This window comes from Centroberyx gerrardi, chromosome 14, assembly GCF_048128805.1.
Source record: "Centroberyx gerrardi isolate f3 chromosome 14, fCenGer3.hap1.cur.20231027, whole genome shotgun sequence".
Lineage (NCBI taxonomy): Eukaryota > Metazoa > Chordata > Actinopteri > Beryciformes > Berycidae > Centroberyx > Centroberyx gerrardi.
This window is the reverse complement of record NC_136010.1, coordinates 5,162,245-5,181,179: the sequence shown is the minus strand read 5'-3', so window position 1 is coordinate 5,181,179 and position 18,935 is coordinate 5,162,245. Positions and strand designations below refer to the sequence as shown.

The 18,935-nt window shown below is 43.5% G+C and overlaps 1 protein-coding gene across 1 annotated transcript in view; it reads left to right on the top strand.

Moving 5' to 3' along the window:
• Nucleotides 1-18,935, top strand: part of bsna (bassoon presynaptic cytomatrix protein a) — a 205,836-nt gene that overhangs the window by 170,412 nt on the left and 16,489 nt on the right. Inside the window, exons 5-8 of the mRNA XM_078288251.1 lie at nt 4,160-9,517; nt 12,742-12,912; nt 13,930-14,186; nt 15,082-16,009. Coding sequence (XP_078144377.1) covers nt 4,160-9,517; nt 12,742-12,912; nt 13,930-14,186; nt 15,082-16,009 — 6,714 coding nt within the window. The remainder of the gene's footprint in view (nt 1-4,159; nt 9,518-12,741; nt 12,913-13,929; nt 14,187-15,081; nt 16,010-18,935) is intronic.

Below are 18,935 nucleotides of genomic sequence, written 5' to 3'. Positions count from 1 at the left end.
TCCTGAATGACACTCAATGTCATTTTTAAGAGTCGTCAATTACTCTGTTAAAGGACAATTCCAGCGTGATTTTATTTTTTTCCCTTTTATGTTAATTGTGACAGTTTTTACATGCGATGATTAAAGATATTTTTAAATCAGTTTTGCCAAACCTCTCAGGCTCATTCACTCCCATTCAATTCCAAACGGTGTAGAAAACAACTTCAGAGACTTCTAATTCGGTCGGTAAAGTTAATCCATCATTGTGAACGACAGGCTGCCAGTGGCGTTTTGCAAAGATGCATCAGAACACTAATATGAAGTTTTAAAGTTTTACATTTTGAAAGAAGTTCCGTTCACTGTTTCATATTAATGCGCGCGTTCGGAAATCCGGTCTCTGCTTGTAAACAAGAAGAGGCAAGATACCACTTCCAGGTCACTACTATACTGAACGAAAATATAAATGCGACAATTTTAAAGATTTGACTTGGTCACACTCTCAATTAAGAGAAATTCTGGGCCAAAGGAGAAACGAGAAAACAAAGTTGAGTACAAGATTTGAGAGAAATAAGCTTTAACGTGGAAAAATTATGGGATATTTTAATTTAAAACATGGGACTAAAACTTTACATGTTGCATTTATATTTTTGTTCAGTATATATCCTCGTTTTCCTCTCCAAAATAAATCTTTCAACCAATAATTAACGTTCTCTGTGGTTACGTTAGGACCCGCCTCCTGTCAATCACAACCCAGTCAAGCCAACAGACAAACCAAAGCAAGACTCTTCCGCCAGCTAAAATGAAACTAGATTTTACACAATTATGGCTTAAAATTGGCGCCCTCTTCTTTAATGGGAGTGACTCGTAACATTTAGACAATGTTTATTTAAAAATATATATAATTAAGACAACGACAAAGGAAAAGTAGTAAATATCTCATAATGTGATGAAAGCTGGAAAACCATTTACATCTGCAGCTGGAATTGTCCTTTAAAAGAAAGTTTTTGCTGGGGTCTCATTCATGCATTTTTTTTTTTTTTGCAATGTAATTTTTGGACACAAATCTCCCATTACTTTCTTATAAATATTTTAGATCTTTTCCTGCATGTTCCTGTTTTCAGTTCTAAAGTAGGCTCATTTTGTATCTTGGTCACTGATCCATGAAATACTTTGAAATATTTGTTTGTTTTTTTCTGCAAAACAGCTAAAGTGAAAAAAAAACAAACAAACAAAAAAACATGATGTGTGCTCTTGCCCACAGACTTTTTTTCTTTATTCACATTATTATTTATATTGAACTGTTATTTGAAAGGGAAGTTAAATCAAGATCAAATTCCTAATTACACTGACAGCCTGGAAAATTGTAGTGGCACTAAAAAAAAACATTTATTTACAATGGGATGAGATGATTTTGGAGTTTATAACATACATTAGGGAAACAATGTCCAGAGCTAGTTTGTGTGAACCCTCACTTTATTAACCCTCCCTAACCCTAACCTTGCACAGTTAAAAGATATTTAAATCATCATTGCATCATTGAAAAAATGTCATTAGCTCACATGTAATTCACAGCGGGGAATGAAAAAGAGATAAGAGGGGAAAAAATCACCTTAATCTCTCTCCTTAGCTCCTTTTCTCCTTTTTTTTTTCTCTCTTACACGATCATACTATGTCGCTAAATGTCAAATACGTAAATGTGAATTATATTGTCATTCGACTGGGAGATCTCAGGGGTAGTATGCATTTGGGAAACCCAGCCCAGGGGCATTTTTGTGTGAAATCTCATTTTATTGCCCTACACACACATCAATAAGTGAGGGGTCACAGAGAGTTGTCATTTCCCATGACTTAAGATATTCTATGCGGTCTGGTTATTTATAGTTGTAAATTGAACCAATTCCTTTCTCCTTCAGTGTGTGACGTCCATGGCTGTTTGGAAACCATGTCATTGATTCCCTTTTTGCAGAACGCTGAGGCTGCAAGTGGCAGCAAGGCATTCATAGATTAACTTGGGGAGAGAGAGAGAGAGAGAGAGAGAGAGAGAGAGAGAATGAGTGAGATGGTGAGTAAGTGAGAGAGAGAGTGAGAGAAAGAGAGAGAGTTAATAGTGCCTTTTCTTTCTCAATGGCAGCCATCGCTCCTGTTGAAATATGTATAAAGATTGGCACGGCATGAATATACTAAGCCTGCAAGGCCCTCAGCTGAAGTAATGCTGCCACGGGTCTTTTCAAAGGCAGCACAGCCCTTCTTCAGTTGGAGAGCTGCTAGAAAATCAATGTGCAGAGAGCTGGAAGTATAGTCTCCAACAGCCTTTTGATGTATAGAATATTGTGAACATTGTAAGAGGTTTAATAGACATGATTTCATCGTTTTTATCTATTTTGTAGTTTTTCATCCATCCCCCTTTCATTTACCAGGTTAGTCCCTTTGAGATTATGATTTGGCATGTTATTGTTTGATAAAGACAGAGCCATTGATGAATGGAGTTTAAGCATCGTAGTTTTCAAGTTGCAGTCATGTAAACTCCACAATCCTACTTTCAGCCCATTATTAAATAGCCTGGAATTGTTACATCCCTTGTAACTCCTTCTAACTCCAACACAATTTGACCAAACTCTTTCTATTCTATCAATGGCTCAGCAAATAGTTAGTTAACAAACCTAACAACTATAAGCCACTATATGATAATGTGTATATAAATCGCTAGTCAAAATATGATGGTCATTTGTCTTAATATTATCAGTCATCACATTATTTTAGTTTGCCCATTTAATAAAAATCAGACCATACTCTTTGTGTGTTTGATTAAATTTTGTTATTACATAATACTGTAACTAAGATAGTAATTCCATATTTGAAATGTAATTACACTGTAATAAAGCCAACGTGTTTATTTAAGCTTCTGTTTTAAGGTCAACAGTAGTTGTTAGCGGAGTTGATATGTCATATCGGTCTATTCAGTTTTGGAAATAGGAAGGGCAAATCTCTTTTCTGTGTATTAACTACTGTAAAACTATTTGGTGTTTTCCTGTGTAAATGCATAACAGCCTCAAACCTATTGTAAAACATGTTTTCTATGTGAATTCAGTGTTGTCCCTTCTCTGTGCTCTTTCTGTCTTTTGCAATTTTTATGTACAAAGAGATAAACTCTAAACCCTTTTTACCATTTTCACACACAAGAGCAACTTCATTATGAGATAAATGGTAAGCATACAATTTAGGCCCACATACGCAGTCAGCCCATTAGCAACTCCAACAATAAAGAAATTTCTGTTTAAAGTTCTGTTGTTTGTTGTCCCATCTAATTAATTGAACTATTTTCTATAATAGGTTTTAGTTTTAGTTTTTATCTGAAACAAATCAGATATGTTGTTACTGAATACTGTGTTGTGCTATCGCTATGTCTTAGCCATTTTCAAGGAAACAAAACTACTGCTCAGGGTAATGCCCAAAAGATCACTTTATCACATTTCAAGCATTGTTTTTGATAGACACTAAAACTTTTAATCTTAATGGAGAGATTAATATTTGAATATATGCAGAAAAGCACAGTAAGCCTTGTCTAAGCTCATTCAAAAAATGGCTTTTCAAAAGAGTGTTTTAATATTTAATGATTTAATAGATTTTTAATGGCATATGATTAATTTGAATTATCCATTTTCTTTGGAACATTAGCCAATAAGTATGAAAGTGTTACACATATTTCATTTTAAATTGCAGTGCCTTAAGACGTTCTACAAGATATCAAGAACTTTCAATGGCCTGGTTGATCAGTTACTTTTCTTTCTTAAGATGTTAAAAGCAGGTTGTAGGGCATTTATTCATGTGTTTACATGTGTGTTTGCATCAAAAGCTGAGGCCTCAAACCAGAAATCTCACTAGATTTGTGCTTTTCTAAATACATTTTTGCAACATTTAAGTGAATATGGATTGTAACTTGTATATTTAATGTTTAAAGACAGTGATCTTTCATTTTATCTCTAGTTTTGCTCTACTCATTGGGGCAGTATCAATAAAAAATATCTTAATATAAATTTCCATGGGCTTAAATGGTATGCTTACCCTTACCCAGCATCAACACATTCTCACCGCTTGGGATAAAGTATGACTTAAATTAAAAACTCTGTCTTCCCCAAATCTAATGCACTGTCCCTCTCTCTCTCTCCTCTGCCCCCTTTAGGACACAAAGAACAACAGCAGCCATGATTTGTCTCGTAGCCCGCAGAGCCTCAGTGACACAGGATACTCCTCAGACGGCATCTCCAGCTCTCACAGTGAAATCACAGGCCTAATCCAGGAAGAGGAGATGAAGCTGAGTGAGAGGGGGATCATTGGGCGGGGCTCCCCACCCAGCCCTTCCGAAATCACCAAGCTGGAAAGCTCCATGAGGCCCCTACTAGAGAAGAGCCTTTCCGAAGAGAAGGTGGACAGAAGGGGGAGGAAGCACAGAGACAGGGACCTGGACGACCGAGGGAAGCAGCGGCCACGCTCCCTGTCAATCACCCCAGAAGCATACGATTCAGACGAGGAACTAGAGGACATACTGGAGGAAGAGGAGGATGGAGGAGATTGGGAGGGTAAACGGAAGGAGGAGAAGAAGGAAAAGGAAAAGAAAAAGAAGGAGAAAGAGGCAGAGCCCACAGAGATGACGGATGAGGAGTTCATGAGGAGACAGATAATGGAGATGAGTGCTGATGAAGAAAATGAGGAAGAGGAGGAGGAAGAGATGGAGGAAGAGGAGGATGAGGAAGACGAAGGATATGGCTACCAGAAACCCAAGAAAAGCCACCATAAGCACGTCATCTCCGACTCAGGGAAAGAGAAGAGACGCCTTCAGCACCACTCCAGCAGTTTTGAGGAGGAAACCAAGAGCTCTACCGATGTGTACAAAGGCTCAGCCGAGGAGGGTGAGGAAGATGTGATGGCATCACAGGGAGGCCTAAGGCGCTTCAAAACCATTGAACTCAACAACACCAACAGCTACAGCCGAGACATGGAGCTGGGCAATGAAAATGACCTGAGCCTTGACCGAGAACCAGAGCTAGAGATGGAGAGCCTGACGGGATCACCTGAGGAGCGCTCTAGGGGTGATTACTCCTCCACTCTGCCACCCACCTCATCCTCCTATGGCTCAGGCCAGTCTCCCACTTCCATCTCTTCCATGGAGGAGGACAGTGACAGCAGCCCGAGCAGGAGACAGAGGCTGGAGGAGGCCAAGCAACAGAGAAAAGCACGCCACCGCTCCCATGGCCCTCTCCTCCCCACCATTGAAGACTCCTCAGAGGAGGATGAGCTGAGAGAGGAGGAGGAGCTTCTGAGAGAGCAGGAGAAGATGAGAGAGGTGGAACAACAGAGAATAAGGAGCACAGCCCGGAAGACCAAGAGGGACAAAGAGGAACTGAGGGCTCAGAGGCGCAGGGAGAGGTCCAAGACACCACCTAGTAACCTCTCACCCATTGAAGATGCCTCCCCAACCGAAGAGCTGAGACAAGCTGCAGAGATGGAAGAGCTCCATCGCTCCTCTGCTTCTGAATATTCCCCTCAGAGTCTGGACTCAGAGGCTGAGGGATATGAGTCTAAACTCTACAAGTCAGGCAGCGAGTACAACCTGCCTACGTTTATGTCTCTCTACTCCCCTGTAGAGAAATCATCAACCACAACAACCACCACAGCACCATCTTCTACTTCCAAACCACTGAAGAGTGCTGAGGAGGTGTATGAGGAGATGATGAGGAAGGCAGAGATGCTTCAAAAACAACAGAAACAACAGCAACAACAACAGCAACATGGAAGACATGGGCAGTACTACGAGGAGGATGTTAATGGACAGGGGTATGATGATGAGTATGAATATGAACAAGACCAAACAGGATATGACAATGAGGCAGTGGAGACAGAAACAGATATTTATGAGGAGATCCGCCAAACATCTCAGAACATCACCAAGATGCAGCAGGCCACTGATGAGCAGGTGGAGATTGAGATTGAGAGCTCCTACCCAGACAAACAGCTACTAGACACAGGCTCAGCTTTCGCTAAGCTGCTGGAGCAAAGCAACGCTCTCCTGACCCCAGGGACCAGCCCCACCCAGATCTCAGCTCCTGTCTCCTTTGCCGAGACTGGAGGACGGATCCCTGATGTCCGAGTAACCCAGCACTTCTCCGCCAAAGATGGACACAAAGACAGAATCAAGGGCCAGACAGGAAAGAATGGAATAACTCCAGCAGTGGCTGCCACAACCATTGCAGCCTATGGAGTTTATGCCAGAGATGCAGTGACTATTTCCCAGACTAGTTCAAGCCACACCATGACATCTACTCAGTCTGGTATTTATGGCAGGCACACAGGAGGCCCTGCCACATCCACAACTACAGTCTCAAGTGTGTGCAGCAAGATTGCTGAAATTACCCAGGCCTACAGCCAAAGGGAGGTGATCACCAGAAGGGTAGGGGAGACCAGGGGCGTCCAGGTCCGAGACAGCTCAACATCTTCCACAGAAAGAATTATTGAGCCACGCTCTCCTAAGTATACTACTTATTACAGGAGCACCAGTCCTCCTCTGTCTCCATCACCACCACCACAGAGTCCCACCCGTTCACCCTCCAGAAGGGCCACAGCTGAGTTCTCTACCCAGACTTTGACCTCTGGATTAGGGATGCAGTCAGCTGGCTCTGGGCCTACATCTCCAGTGATGGCTCAGGGTACCCAAACGTCACATCGGTCAGTTTCCCCACGACTCTACCGGCAGCAGTCCTCCCAGGATGCCCCATACTCCCCGCCCCCGAGCCCAGCTAGGCCAATGACAGTCAACACTGCCACTTCTCCTCTGTCCTCACCTACCCGTTTCAGCCGTCAATCAACATTTGAGACATACTCCCCGGGCGCCAGCCCTCCAGACACCCCGCCTTATCAACAATCTCCCACACACAGCTTCTACCGAACACAAAGGGTAGAGAAGGTGAACGTGGGAACCAGTATGGTCACCACAGCCAGCACTTACAGTAGAGGGTCCATATCAATGGATAACATCTCCCTCTGTCGTATATCCACCGTTCCAGGCACTTCCAGGGTAGAACAAGGTCAGATGATCCAAGGAGGAAGTGTTGTGGACCTCAGAACAGTCACCAAACCAACTCCGGTTATCATGACTGACCAGGGAATGGATCTCACCTCCCTGGCTACTGAAAGCAGGAAGTACCTTGGTGGATCGGAGGGGAGCAGGCACTCAACGATTGTACAGCCACTGATTATGAATCTGAATGCCCAGGAGACTACCACACCAACCACTGTGAGTGTGACCGTGGCTGCCTCCATGTTTATGACCCAGCCCAAACAGCCAACAGTCTACGGTGACCCCCACCAGAACCGGGTGGATCTGGGTCAGGGCATGGGTTCTGCCGTGTGTCTGTCCCAGAACAAACCACCAGTACCGCCTTCAACTGACCCATCAATACCAAAAATCGATGCCAAACTAGAAGACCTAAGTATCCAGCAGCAAGAGCTACAAAGACAACAGGAGAAGCTGCAGAAGCAACAAGAGCTGCTTGAACAACAGCTGCAGCAGCACCATCACATGCAACAGCAGCAGCAACAGGTATCTGCCTTGGCCAGGTACAACCTTACTGGCCAGATCTCACCTTTACTGAAGAAAGATCTGGTAGTCAGCCAGACCAGCAATGCTTCATCTGTGGTCAGTACCATATCCCCAGCCGTTAACCCTGAGTTATATGGCACTGGTCCCATTGAGCTGAAAGGGAAGCCCACTCCTCCTGGTGTGATGAATCTGTCAGGAGGTAAATCGCCCCATAGCATGGTGGTACAGATGGATGGAGCACCAGGGCAGGGTGCGGCAGTGACCCAGCTAGTGACGGTAGAAGAAGGGCAGGATGCTATGGATCTGACAGGAGGCCAGATCAAACCGGACAACCAACCAGCTTGCTGTGACGTCGTTTACCGGCTTCCGTTTGGCGGGAGCTGTGTTGGTGGGTCTGAGAAAGAGGGCATAAGGCCTCCTTCTGCCCCACCTCTCACCTATGAGTCTGACCAAGAGAGACAACCCGGAAGGTACCATGAGTATCCGATGGATGGACGCAAGGCCTACACACTGCCTTTCCCCGGCAGGCTTCAGCCTTCAATGTCTGATACAAACCTAGCTGATGCCGGGCTACAGTCATACCATTCTAAATTAGACCAACATTTTCAAGCCACTGGAGACCTTGCCATGGATCTAACCGCTATGAAACATGCCTATGAGGGGGGGTATATGGGGATGCAGTATGGTTCTTATACAGATTTACGCCATGGAGGGGACATTACAGCCCAAACCTTGCCTATAAGGAGATTTAATTCCCTGTCCAACATCAGTTCAGACTATGGCTATTCTGCTCGTGATATAGCTAGCTTCCAGGAGTCCAACTTGGCTCAGTACAGTGCTACAACAGCCAGGGAGATCAGCCGGATGTGTGCGGCACTCAATTCTATGGATCGGTATGGAAGCAACCCAGACTTGATGCAGTTTGGCAGTTTGGGGAGAGGAACTGGGCCTGGGGCCTCCAGACTGGCAGCAGGTCTGGGAATGAGACCAAACCTCCTCTTTGGACCAGATGGGAAGCTGATCTCCCACAGTCAAGCACTAACCAATCTTATCAATGCCAGGCAGGCTAGCCTCAGAGCCATGTACCCCACAGCCATGAGGTCCTCTGATGGAATGATCTACTCCACTATCAACACCCCCATCGCCTCTACACTTCCCATCACCACCCAGCCTGCTTCTGTGCTTCGCCCACTACTGAGAGGGGTCTACAGGCCATACCCATCTGCCAACATGACACCTGTGCCCCTATCCAGTCTTAGCAGACTACCGATGAACCCCAGAATGCCCTTAGCGGGACAAGCTCCATTCCGTTATCCAGCACCAAGTCTTTTCCAGGCAACAGCAACCACCTCTACTGCTGCTGCAACTGCTTCTGCACCAGTGAGTGCTCCAGTGTCTGTTTCCATGCCAGCAACGACCTCTGCAGTCCAGGATGCACCCGTTTACCTGGGCAAAGGTGCCACTGTTACTTCAGCGCCGGGGATGGTTGTCATACCAACTGAGCCGCAGCAGCAGCCAATCAATCTGTCCCAGGCGCACCTGAACAGTCAACAGCAACAAGTGTCAACCACTCAGCAGCAACCCCAGCCTCCTCCAGCAGCCCACGCCTACCCACCCTCTGCTCCCACACATACCCAGGGCTACGGCCAACCTCCAATAGGCCCCTCTGCCCCTACCAGCGGCATCCCCATTCCAGGGGGTCTTCCTCCCTTCCCTCCACCAGGCTCCATACACAAGGAGGGGGAAACCGAGGAGGAGAGGCTGCACCGGCAGCAGGAGCAGCTTCTGCAGATGGAGAGGGAGCGCGTGGAGCTGGAGAAATTCCGCCAGCTGCGCCTCCAGGAGGAGCTGGAAAGGGAGAGGATAGAGCTGAAGCTGCACAGAGAGAAGGAGCAGATGCTGGTGCACAGAGAGATACAGGAGCTGCAGAGCATCAAGGAACAGGTAGAGGGAATCACAGAGGAGGAGTAGTAGGAGGAGGAATGGGGAGTTTGGTGGTTGGTGTCTTGTTGGATGTTTTGTGGTTGTTGTTTTTAAATTGAGTAACAGTTGGTGTCTTGTCTTGTCCTGTTTTGTTGCTTTGGTGGTGGTAGTGTTGGTTGTGGTGGTGCTTTTATTGAGTGATTTTATATTATCTCAATTGATTGATTGTCATGCCTCTGATGCGCAACCTGTATGGACCTGCTGTATAAGACACATTATTCTCTAAAAATAATCCAAAAGCTAATCTATATAAGAATCCTTTCATATGTGTGCATGTTTTTGTTGCTGTTACGGGGTTGTTGTGTACCGCAACCAAATTGTCATGTGTTGTGGCTGAATGTTTTACTTAGGTTGGACCCTCAAGATTTCCTGAACAAGTTGCTGTTGCGTTGAACTTTTAATGACCATGGTACCACAAGAAAGTACTTGTCACAAACTGACAATTTTGTTGGAGTTGGAAACTTGTTGGCCAGTAAGACCATTGCATACACATTTAGAGGATGGTGTTTAAATCCTATCATAGTTTTAAAAAGGTGTCATGCGATATAAATGTATTTGTTCAAAGAAATCTTTGAGTTTCCGTCCAGCCTGAGTGAGAAAAATATACAGTAAATCAGTGGTCTGCATGTTGTGTTGTTGTTTAATAATTTTACAGGAAAAAAATATTTTTTTCCCTTATATAAAGTACGCATGGACATGCCTGTATATAAGTGATGGAAATTGATGAAAGTATTTCCAGATATGCTCCTTAAATTTTTTGTTAGGTGGTTTCATGTTCATTTATTTGTCTGATCTAGCCTATATGCAGAAGAATGATTTAGACTATGATGTTGTAAACACTGAATAATCAGTAGCATGTCCTTTGCATTCAAAACAGTAAACATTTCAATACTTTGGTTTACTCAACTGTAAAGATGTTTTAACAGTTAATTAACAGAAGGGCTAATGTGACAATTTTCTTCTTTTTTTGATAGAACAAGCAGTTGAAAATCTTTCAAGTTAACTCTGTTAAACAGGTGTGGAAGCCTTCCTTATTGAGAATGAAATACTGTAGAGATGGAATTACTAATATGCATCTCATATCCTACAGTATAAACAAGTGAAAACTAGCTCAGTGCTAGTTTCAAGCTCACCACCTGTTTGTCTGTAAAGCAGAACCAATAGCTTAAAGTATCAAAATATATAATTGTACATTCAAAATGTCCAATAATTCCCAACATAAGTTGATGACAGCATCATATGTCATCAGCTTACTCACATAAATGATTTTAGACTCAGAGGGCGTGAATTTTGAAGTGCATGATATCCACATGAATTTTAACATTGTCGACTAAACCAAAACTCACAGAGTAAATTAACTTCTAACCTTGAAATCAAACAAAAACCAATCAAAAAATCACAATACAAATGAAGGCCCCCAACAAGAAAAAAGAATAGGCAATCCGATATCAAGTTTTGATCAACAACCTAAAGGCTAATAGTGAAATCATCTGCTCAGAAGCAAGCCAACTCACACAAAACAAGGTCTCCTATTGTTACCCTCCACGACCTAACATTATGTAAGTTAGCTTGCTAGCTAACATTACAATGTAAAAGAAAGCTCGCTAACGTTAGCCAACATTTCCATCATTATCGAAGAAAAAGCAGCTCTCACAGCGAACAAAGCCTAATCGTAATGCTAGCTACATGTTCCATAAACAGTCATGTCATATCAACTTAAACTAAAACTCATAGAATAAATGTAGACCTAAAACACCCAGAGAACATGATCAAGATAACACAGTCGCACCATTTCAGCCTGGCCAGCAATTACAACAGCAAAACACAACTTCAAAACAGCAAGACATAGCGATTCATAACTGTCCTAACATGTGCACAACATATAGAAACCTAAGTCAAACAAACAAACAATCAAATGTTGAAAAACTATTACCTTCTAAAGAAAGCCAAGAACGTAAACTTTGTGCAACTTGAAACAATCCTTCAAGCTAACGTTGGGGTCTTCCAACAGGTAGGACAACGCAGAACAATGCTAATCTCGTAGAAAGTAATGTTAAAGTGAATAAAGCAATCCTAGCACAATGTACTGAAAAATAGCTAAAAGGAGAAATTAGCTTCTAAATATACCCCCAAGAAAAAATTGCACCAAACTACAGTCTACCCTTCTTTCAAACAGCCGACAATGACAAGCCATTTGCCTAGAACACGGCCAATCCCAATCAAAATGACCTATTACCTTTTATTAGTTATGCTAAATAACACAAATAAAACAAAAGACGGTTGTCACGGAACAAGTTATGTGCCAAAAATTATAGTTTACAGACCTCACCTTTGATAATGCCATCAAGTGGGCAATACTTGTCTTGAGGGACTATTGCTCCACATTCTAGCTACACATGTGGCTGATAAGGGGAAGTACATGGAAATACTGCCAAGCATAAAGGGTAATTCCACCTCTTAATTTCATTAATAGGTTGTACATTTCATCACGTTGCTGGACAAAGGCAGACTACACCAAACCCAACACATATAAGCGCACCACTATAAGTGGCTTGCTTAAAAACCCTAACCCCTTATTTGCAGCAGCCTGTCAAGTATGCAACAGAGAAAATGCATGGAATATTTTCGTTAGAGCATTTTACAATTGACAACAGCAATTGCCAATACATGCTGCTCTTCATTTATGCTGTGCTTCCATGCTTGGTTTTTGCAATAGAATAGTTTGACTAACATGGAACCATTTTCAAAACTAATCCATTGGCGCAAGAATAACATACTCTATGTCACGCTTTCAATTTCAGGAGTCTTGTTATTTGGTTTGCATTCTTTGATCTTGGTTCTTTTCCACAACCAGAAGTGCCAAAAATGTCAACAACCTTGTCCTCTCCTCTTTTCTTCTCCTCATCTTTTCTTTTTTTTTGTTTCCTCATTTCCACTCACCCCCTCTCCTCCCATCTGTTCTGATTTCATCTCATCTCCTCTGATTTTATCTCCATTCCTCTCATCTCAATCCTTCTCCACTTATCTCTTCTGCTCTTCTCTCATCTCCATTCATCTCATCTCATCTCATCCCTCTTGTTCCATACTTCTCCATATCTTGCTGTCCTGTCCTCTCCCTCTGTTTTTGCCAACCTGCTCCTCTTTTTTGTTCCCTTCTCCTCTCCACCACCTCCTCCTCCTCCCAGGTTCTCCATCAGCAGCAGCAGGAACGGGAGAACCAGCTGGTTCTCCAGAGAGAGCAACTGGCCCAGCAGAAGTCCCAACTGGACCAGATCCAGTCTTTACAGCAGCAGCTCCAGCAGCAGCTTGAAGAGCAGAAGAGACAGAAGACAGCGGCTGCAGCTCAGGGCTTGCAGGTGAGTGGGGCGGAGGGCACCAGTTGGAGTCAATAGAGGGCTGTGACGCACCCTCTGGCAGCACATTGGAGGTCCTCAGCTCTTGGGCAACAATGGCTGAGAACAGCTGATTGTGTTTCTAAACATACAACTTGACCGTCTCAACAGAATTTAATAGACATGGTTAATTTCTGTGCTGTTTTGGGGTTTTTGGCTGGGAACTGATTGTTTCTCCACTGATACATCTGATCGATTTTATGTTTAGATTATGTCAGCTTAGCTAGTTAATCATAGTATCTGGTCAGCTAACCATCTGTGTTGTGATCGGGGTCATTCCTATGTTCCCAGGGTCCTATGTTCCCAGGGTCCTATGCATGAAGTCCCTCTGGTTGAGATAAGGGCAGGTTTGCGGTTGAGTGGTTCCCAGGCAGAGGAGGTGGTTGGGTTGAGGCATGGGGTCACTGAGGTTAGGGTTAGAGGGTTAGGGTTTAACTCCATGCCAGGCATGGAGTTGTGATGGCTGGGTGGAACTTAGGACCCTGGGAACATAGATAAGCTCCTGTTGTGATCACATTTGCGCACTTGCTAATGTATCTAGTAGCCTAGAAGCTAGTGTTACTTAGCTAGGCCAGTTGCATTACATTAACATCAGTTGCTTTACTAAATTAGCCTGTTGGCTAGTTAACTGTGCTAACTCTTCTCAAGCTACAACTCAGAGTGTTTTGGAGTGGAGACTAGGACTATAAAGACACCGTTCACTGTGTCACAGTAACCTACATTTGACCATTTACTTTTACTGATAAATGATAACATTACTGAATTGACCTACATCCACAGCACAAACATCTTTTTCTTGCTCAGTTGTTTTGCGCACAGCCAATTCTCCAATGGATCTCCATGATGGTGCCAGCTGTGGTTGCTAGGAGATACGTGACTCAACTGCAAAGCCTCTGTTCATTTTCAATTCAATCATTGACTTCAGGGTGGTAAAACAAAATCTAGCAGCCCTAAAATATCTTGCAAACCTTTCCTCTTCAGCTGGATATGAACGGCCAGCCCCTGCACCCCTACATCGACTCCCACATGGGCTCCCGTTCACTCCCCAACTCCTCGTCAGAGATGTGTCTGAGGAGCCAGGAGGAGCACGCAGAGACCAGGAACAACATGAGGAAACACAGCTCCATGACCAGGCTGACCAGGGACGGCATGGACGGAGAGGGCGTGACCTTCTACGTCTCCCCCCGCAGGATCGTGGATAGCTGTGTGCAGACAGACGACGAAGACGGGGAGGAGAGGTAGAGATGTGTCTGTGTGTGTGTGTGGGTGGGTGGGGTGAGTGGTTGGATGGATATGTAGGTGTGTATGAGAGTTTGGAGGGTGTGTGTGGGTTGTTGGGTTAAGTGTGTGTGTGTGTATGTGTGTGAGAGTGTGGATGAGTGGGGTGGGTGTAGGTTTGGAAGTTTAAAAGTGTGAGTGTGTGGAGGGGTGTGAATGAGTGTGTGTGGGTGAGTTTGGGTTCAGGTGTGTGTGTGAGTCGGGGGTTTGGATGTAGACGTGTGTGTGAGTGATTCAGGGTGTGTATGCATGGATGAAAACATTGGCCACACGAGTTTAATAGGCAAGGATTACCTTGGTAGTCTTCTTATTTGCTTAACAGCTTCCAGTAATTAAAAAACAAGACACAGGCCGTGATGTAGATGTTTGCTTTATGAATAATTTATAAATAAATTCACACACAGTCAGAATAAAGACATCACACTACTGAGAGCTTCAAAGGCAATCTCTAACAGCATGTTGCAAAAATAAGAAGACCAGATATTAAACCCAGAATTGATAGTTAAACATCAGTCAACATCATCAAACAACAGTTAAACATAATATTCTTGTTTTCTCAGGATATGTTGATTGCAAATTAGATAGAGGAGATTCATAATAAACACGACATTTTCTCCTTAAATCTTAATTGTGACTTTGTCTTCATCAAATCAAATCAGAGGTTCTGGGAACAAAAAGACATCACGTTATTGCCAACCTAATCAACAATGATTTTTTCCTCTTAAATCTCAATCACTGCATGCTAATGTGAATCTCTTTTCTCCCTCTTCTTTCTTGTTTCCCTCTCCTTGTGTCTCTCTTTCTCTCTCTTCCTCTTTCCCTCTCTATATGTCTCCTCCATCCCTCCATCACCAGGTATATGATGCGTCACCGCAGCAGGCGGCGCGGTCGCAGCGTCGACTGCTCCGTCCAGACAGACGACGACGAGGACAAGGTCGAGTGGGAGCAGCCGGTCCGCCGAAGACGTTCCCGCTTCTCCCGGCACTCAGAGTCCAGTGGCACCGGCACCAGCACCGCCGCCGCCACAACCACTGACACCAAAACTGACACCTCCAAGATGGCGTCCTCCAGTATCGCCATCCAGACCATCAGAGAAATGTCCTGCCAGACGGAAGTGGAACACCTAGGAAGGGTCTCCCCGGCGATCCACGTGACAGTGCCGGACCCCAATAAAGTGGAGATTGTGCACTACATCTCCGGACCCGAGCGGACCCAAAAAGGACAGTCTCTTGCATGCCAAACCGACCCGGAGGCCCAGTCACAGGGGGTTGTGGCTCCCCAGCTCAGCGTGCCAACTACGGTCAGTCCATATTCTTCCTCTCCCAGCGCTGGAATGCAACAATCCGGTTCTGCCGACCATCTGGCCCAGCAGCGCCAGCAGCAGATTGCGGCGAACGCAGCCAAGTTTGAGCGCCGCCGTCCCGACCCACTTGACATCAACTACCAGCCTCACAACCACCTCCACAACGAGTCCATTTCCAGTATCATCCGCCAGCAGCAAACGACTCCCAAATCCCCGCAGGTCCTCTACTCCCCCGTTTCCCCGGTGTCCCCTCACCGCCTGCTGGAGACCTCCCTGTCCAGTGAGCGGCTGAACAAGGCCCACGTCACCCCTCAGCAGAAGTCCTACACGGCCGAGTCCCCCCAGCGCCACCCCTCCATGCCCCGGCCCATCAAGAGCACCCAGAGGTCCATGTCAGACCCCAAGCCCCTCAGCCCCACCACAGATGAGCACACCAAGGCCAGGCTGTCCCTGTACCAACAACAAGCGCTCCAGAGCCAGGTAAAAACACCCAAACCATTCAGCTATTGCTCAAGTGTAGACAGTAATACTCTTCCTAATGTCATGCTAATCTGCTCTGTTGCACCAGAGTTGGTTAGAAATGTAGAATTCACAATGCTTCACAGGTAACCTGCACAGCCTCCCGAAAGAACGAACTATGAGCAATGAATGAGCGATGAAAATACAGTCGGGAGGCATAGAGTCAAGTCGCAAGCACCTGGTATGTCTTGAGAAAAGTCTGCAGTACGAAACATTGACTGATAAAGACATGGCCAACTCCATTTTATACCTTCCAAAGCCTAAGATGGCTGCCATAGAATTTCACTGGCCATGGAACTTAGGCTACGTTCACACTGTTCATATCTAATTTTTTTGGATGACAGTTGATATCTATTCTAAGATGTAACCCATATCCAGTGATGGACTGGGATCAAAAAACGGCCCTGACATTTGCGACACAACGGCCCTATTTCCAAACTCAACACCAACCCCAATTGTTAACATAAAAAGCTTGAGATAAAACCAGACTGACTAGAATGCAGAAATTCGGAACACAGAACACACACGCAACCGACACACACTACAATCGGTGATGAATGCCGACAACAATGCACACAATACTGTGATTTTCTTTTAGCCTGGCGTAATTTTTCTACCGTGTTCTGTCTATCGTATAATACCTCCCATCATCCCTTGTCATTTCCACTAGCTATTGTTGCGTTGCGTAGCAACGAGTTGATCGCGAGAAAATTTGTGTGTATTTATTAAAAAGTACAAATATATGAGGGCCAATATAAAATGTTTTAGGCCGCTGAAATAAGTTATTTTCAATGAAAATCATCAAAGACAAAATTATTTATTTTTTATTTTTTATTTTCTTTTTTAGATCAATGTAATAATCCATTCTGAGTGGCCCAAGCGGCCCATAGTCTGGCGGCCCTTCTGGTATTTGCCCATCTTGCCAGATGGCCAGTCCGTCACTGCCCATATCCAATGTGAACTGGCAGCAGTGTTGAAAAGACATACATGCGCAGAGTGACAATAACAAAATACGTCACATCCATTTTCCATTCTACGTTTCTCCCACTTGTTTCGAACACATTTCGGTTATGGTATGTGCCTTCGAGTTTGACTGAATTGAGTTGACTCCCCAAATACCAATCAAGTCTGCTTTTTTACTTTCTTTCTATTGTTGTATCTCATTGTCTTCCATGCTAAAGCTGGCTCTGCAAAGCTGCTGTAGGTGCCAAAATTATCTCAAGTGAATCCTGGAAATACTGACAAATTCTGATTTGAATGTTCAAATACAATTGGATTACATGCCTGATTTTGTACCACATATCCATGTGGTCCAATTGGAATTGAAAAAAAGTGACTCCATGCAGCTTTTTGCTGTTCGCACTAATTAGAAATCATTAGATCTGTGCCACATGTGGAGGAAAAAATCTGAATTGGGGCTCGTTCAGCTGCAGCGTGAATAGAGCCTTAAGATTGTTTCATGTGTTGGAAAGTGGAAAACTGCCACTGAAATGATCAGCAAAACTATGCATTTTCTATGCTGACTTGTCAGCTTTGGTGAAAGGCATGCACTATGCCAATGCTTTTTTGATGGCAACATTATCAAAAAGTTCTTTGGCAGCGATCTTTTGTGTGCAAGTCTAACAACCAGGAGTGTGGTTGTTAGTCCTGGAGTGTGACAGGAGGACACACGATCTCAGAGAGGCAATTTATCTTCAGGACAATTATCCTGTGTGCAAACACCTGTGAGACATAATATTGATCAAAATCAACTCTGTACATTTGACAAACTGAGATGGAACACTTGATTGATTTTAGGTTATCAATAGATTAAAAAAAAATCTATATGTAGATATCTTTTGACAAAGTACAACTTCACACAGTCATTATTTTTGCTCTACAGAATAGTTTTGCCCACTCAAAACTTGCCGAAGGCATTAATACTGAATGGCTTCTACAGCTTTGATTGAAACCATTCCTTTGGTTCCACTTTGCTCCCTTTAAATATTTTACAAGTGTTATGAATGTTTTGTGTGAATGCTGTAATGACTAATCCCTTTTGTTGTTTATGGATTTTTCAGACTGTACTATAGTTTTGTCTTCTAAGTCCTTTAGTGTATACAGACTACATGAAGTGTTTTGTTTCAAAATCAAATATCCACCATTTGGAAAAAGTGACACCTACTCTTACAAAATGATTGTAAAAAGTAGATTGTAAAAGTAGAACTCAATATGAAATATTATTGTCCTCATTTGCCGTTTTAAGACCTTTGCTTACAAAATAGTAATGGAATCGTATATACTTTGTAATTATTGAATGGTAAGTGTCAAGTACACAACGTTTAGCACAGTTTATGTATTTTGGAATGAAAGCATTCATTTTCTCATAGCTAATTAATGAAGATCATAATTATGCTTAGGCTTAGGGTTAGGGTTAGGGTTAACACTGGCATGGTACCTAAAGTTGGGTAACAGGAAAGTTGTTTGATTGTTGTATTGTCAAACACTTCCCAAGTTTCTGCAGTGGATTAATAAAACAATGTAGGCTAGTTGATTAGTGTAAACATGGGGATAACTTCGTAAACATATGAAATGACTCAAAAAAATCTTATTTTTAAATTATGATTATTTTTGAAAATTTAAATTCTCAGAGAAAGTTTGTAAAATGATTTTTGCTTTGTTTTTATCTGTGAGGGCAGTCCACACTACCCTCCCTCATTAGTATGAGGGAGGGTAGTATTAGTTATTTATGTGAATGCTGTGATGACTAACCCCTTTCTTGTGTATGGATTTTTCACACAGTACTGTAGCTTTTTCTCTTAATCCCTTGAGGCGTTCACTGCCCACTCATAAAGACAAGATAAATTAGTCCCCAAGGGGATTTTTTTCTATTGCTGCCTCCACACAC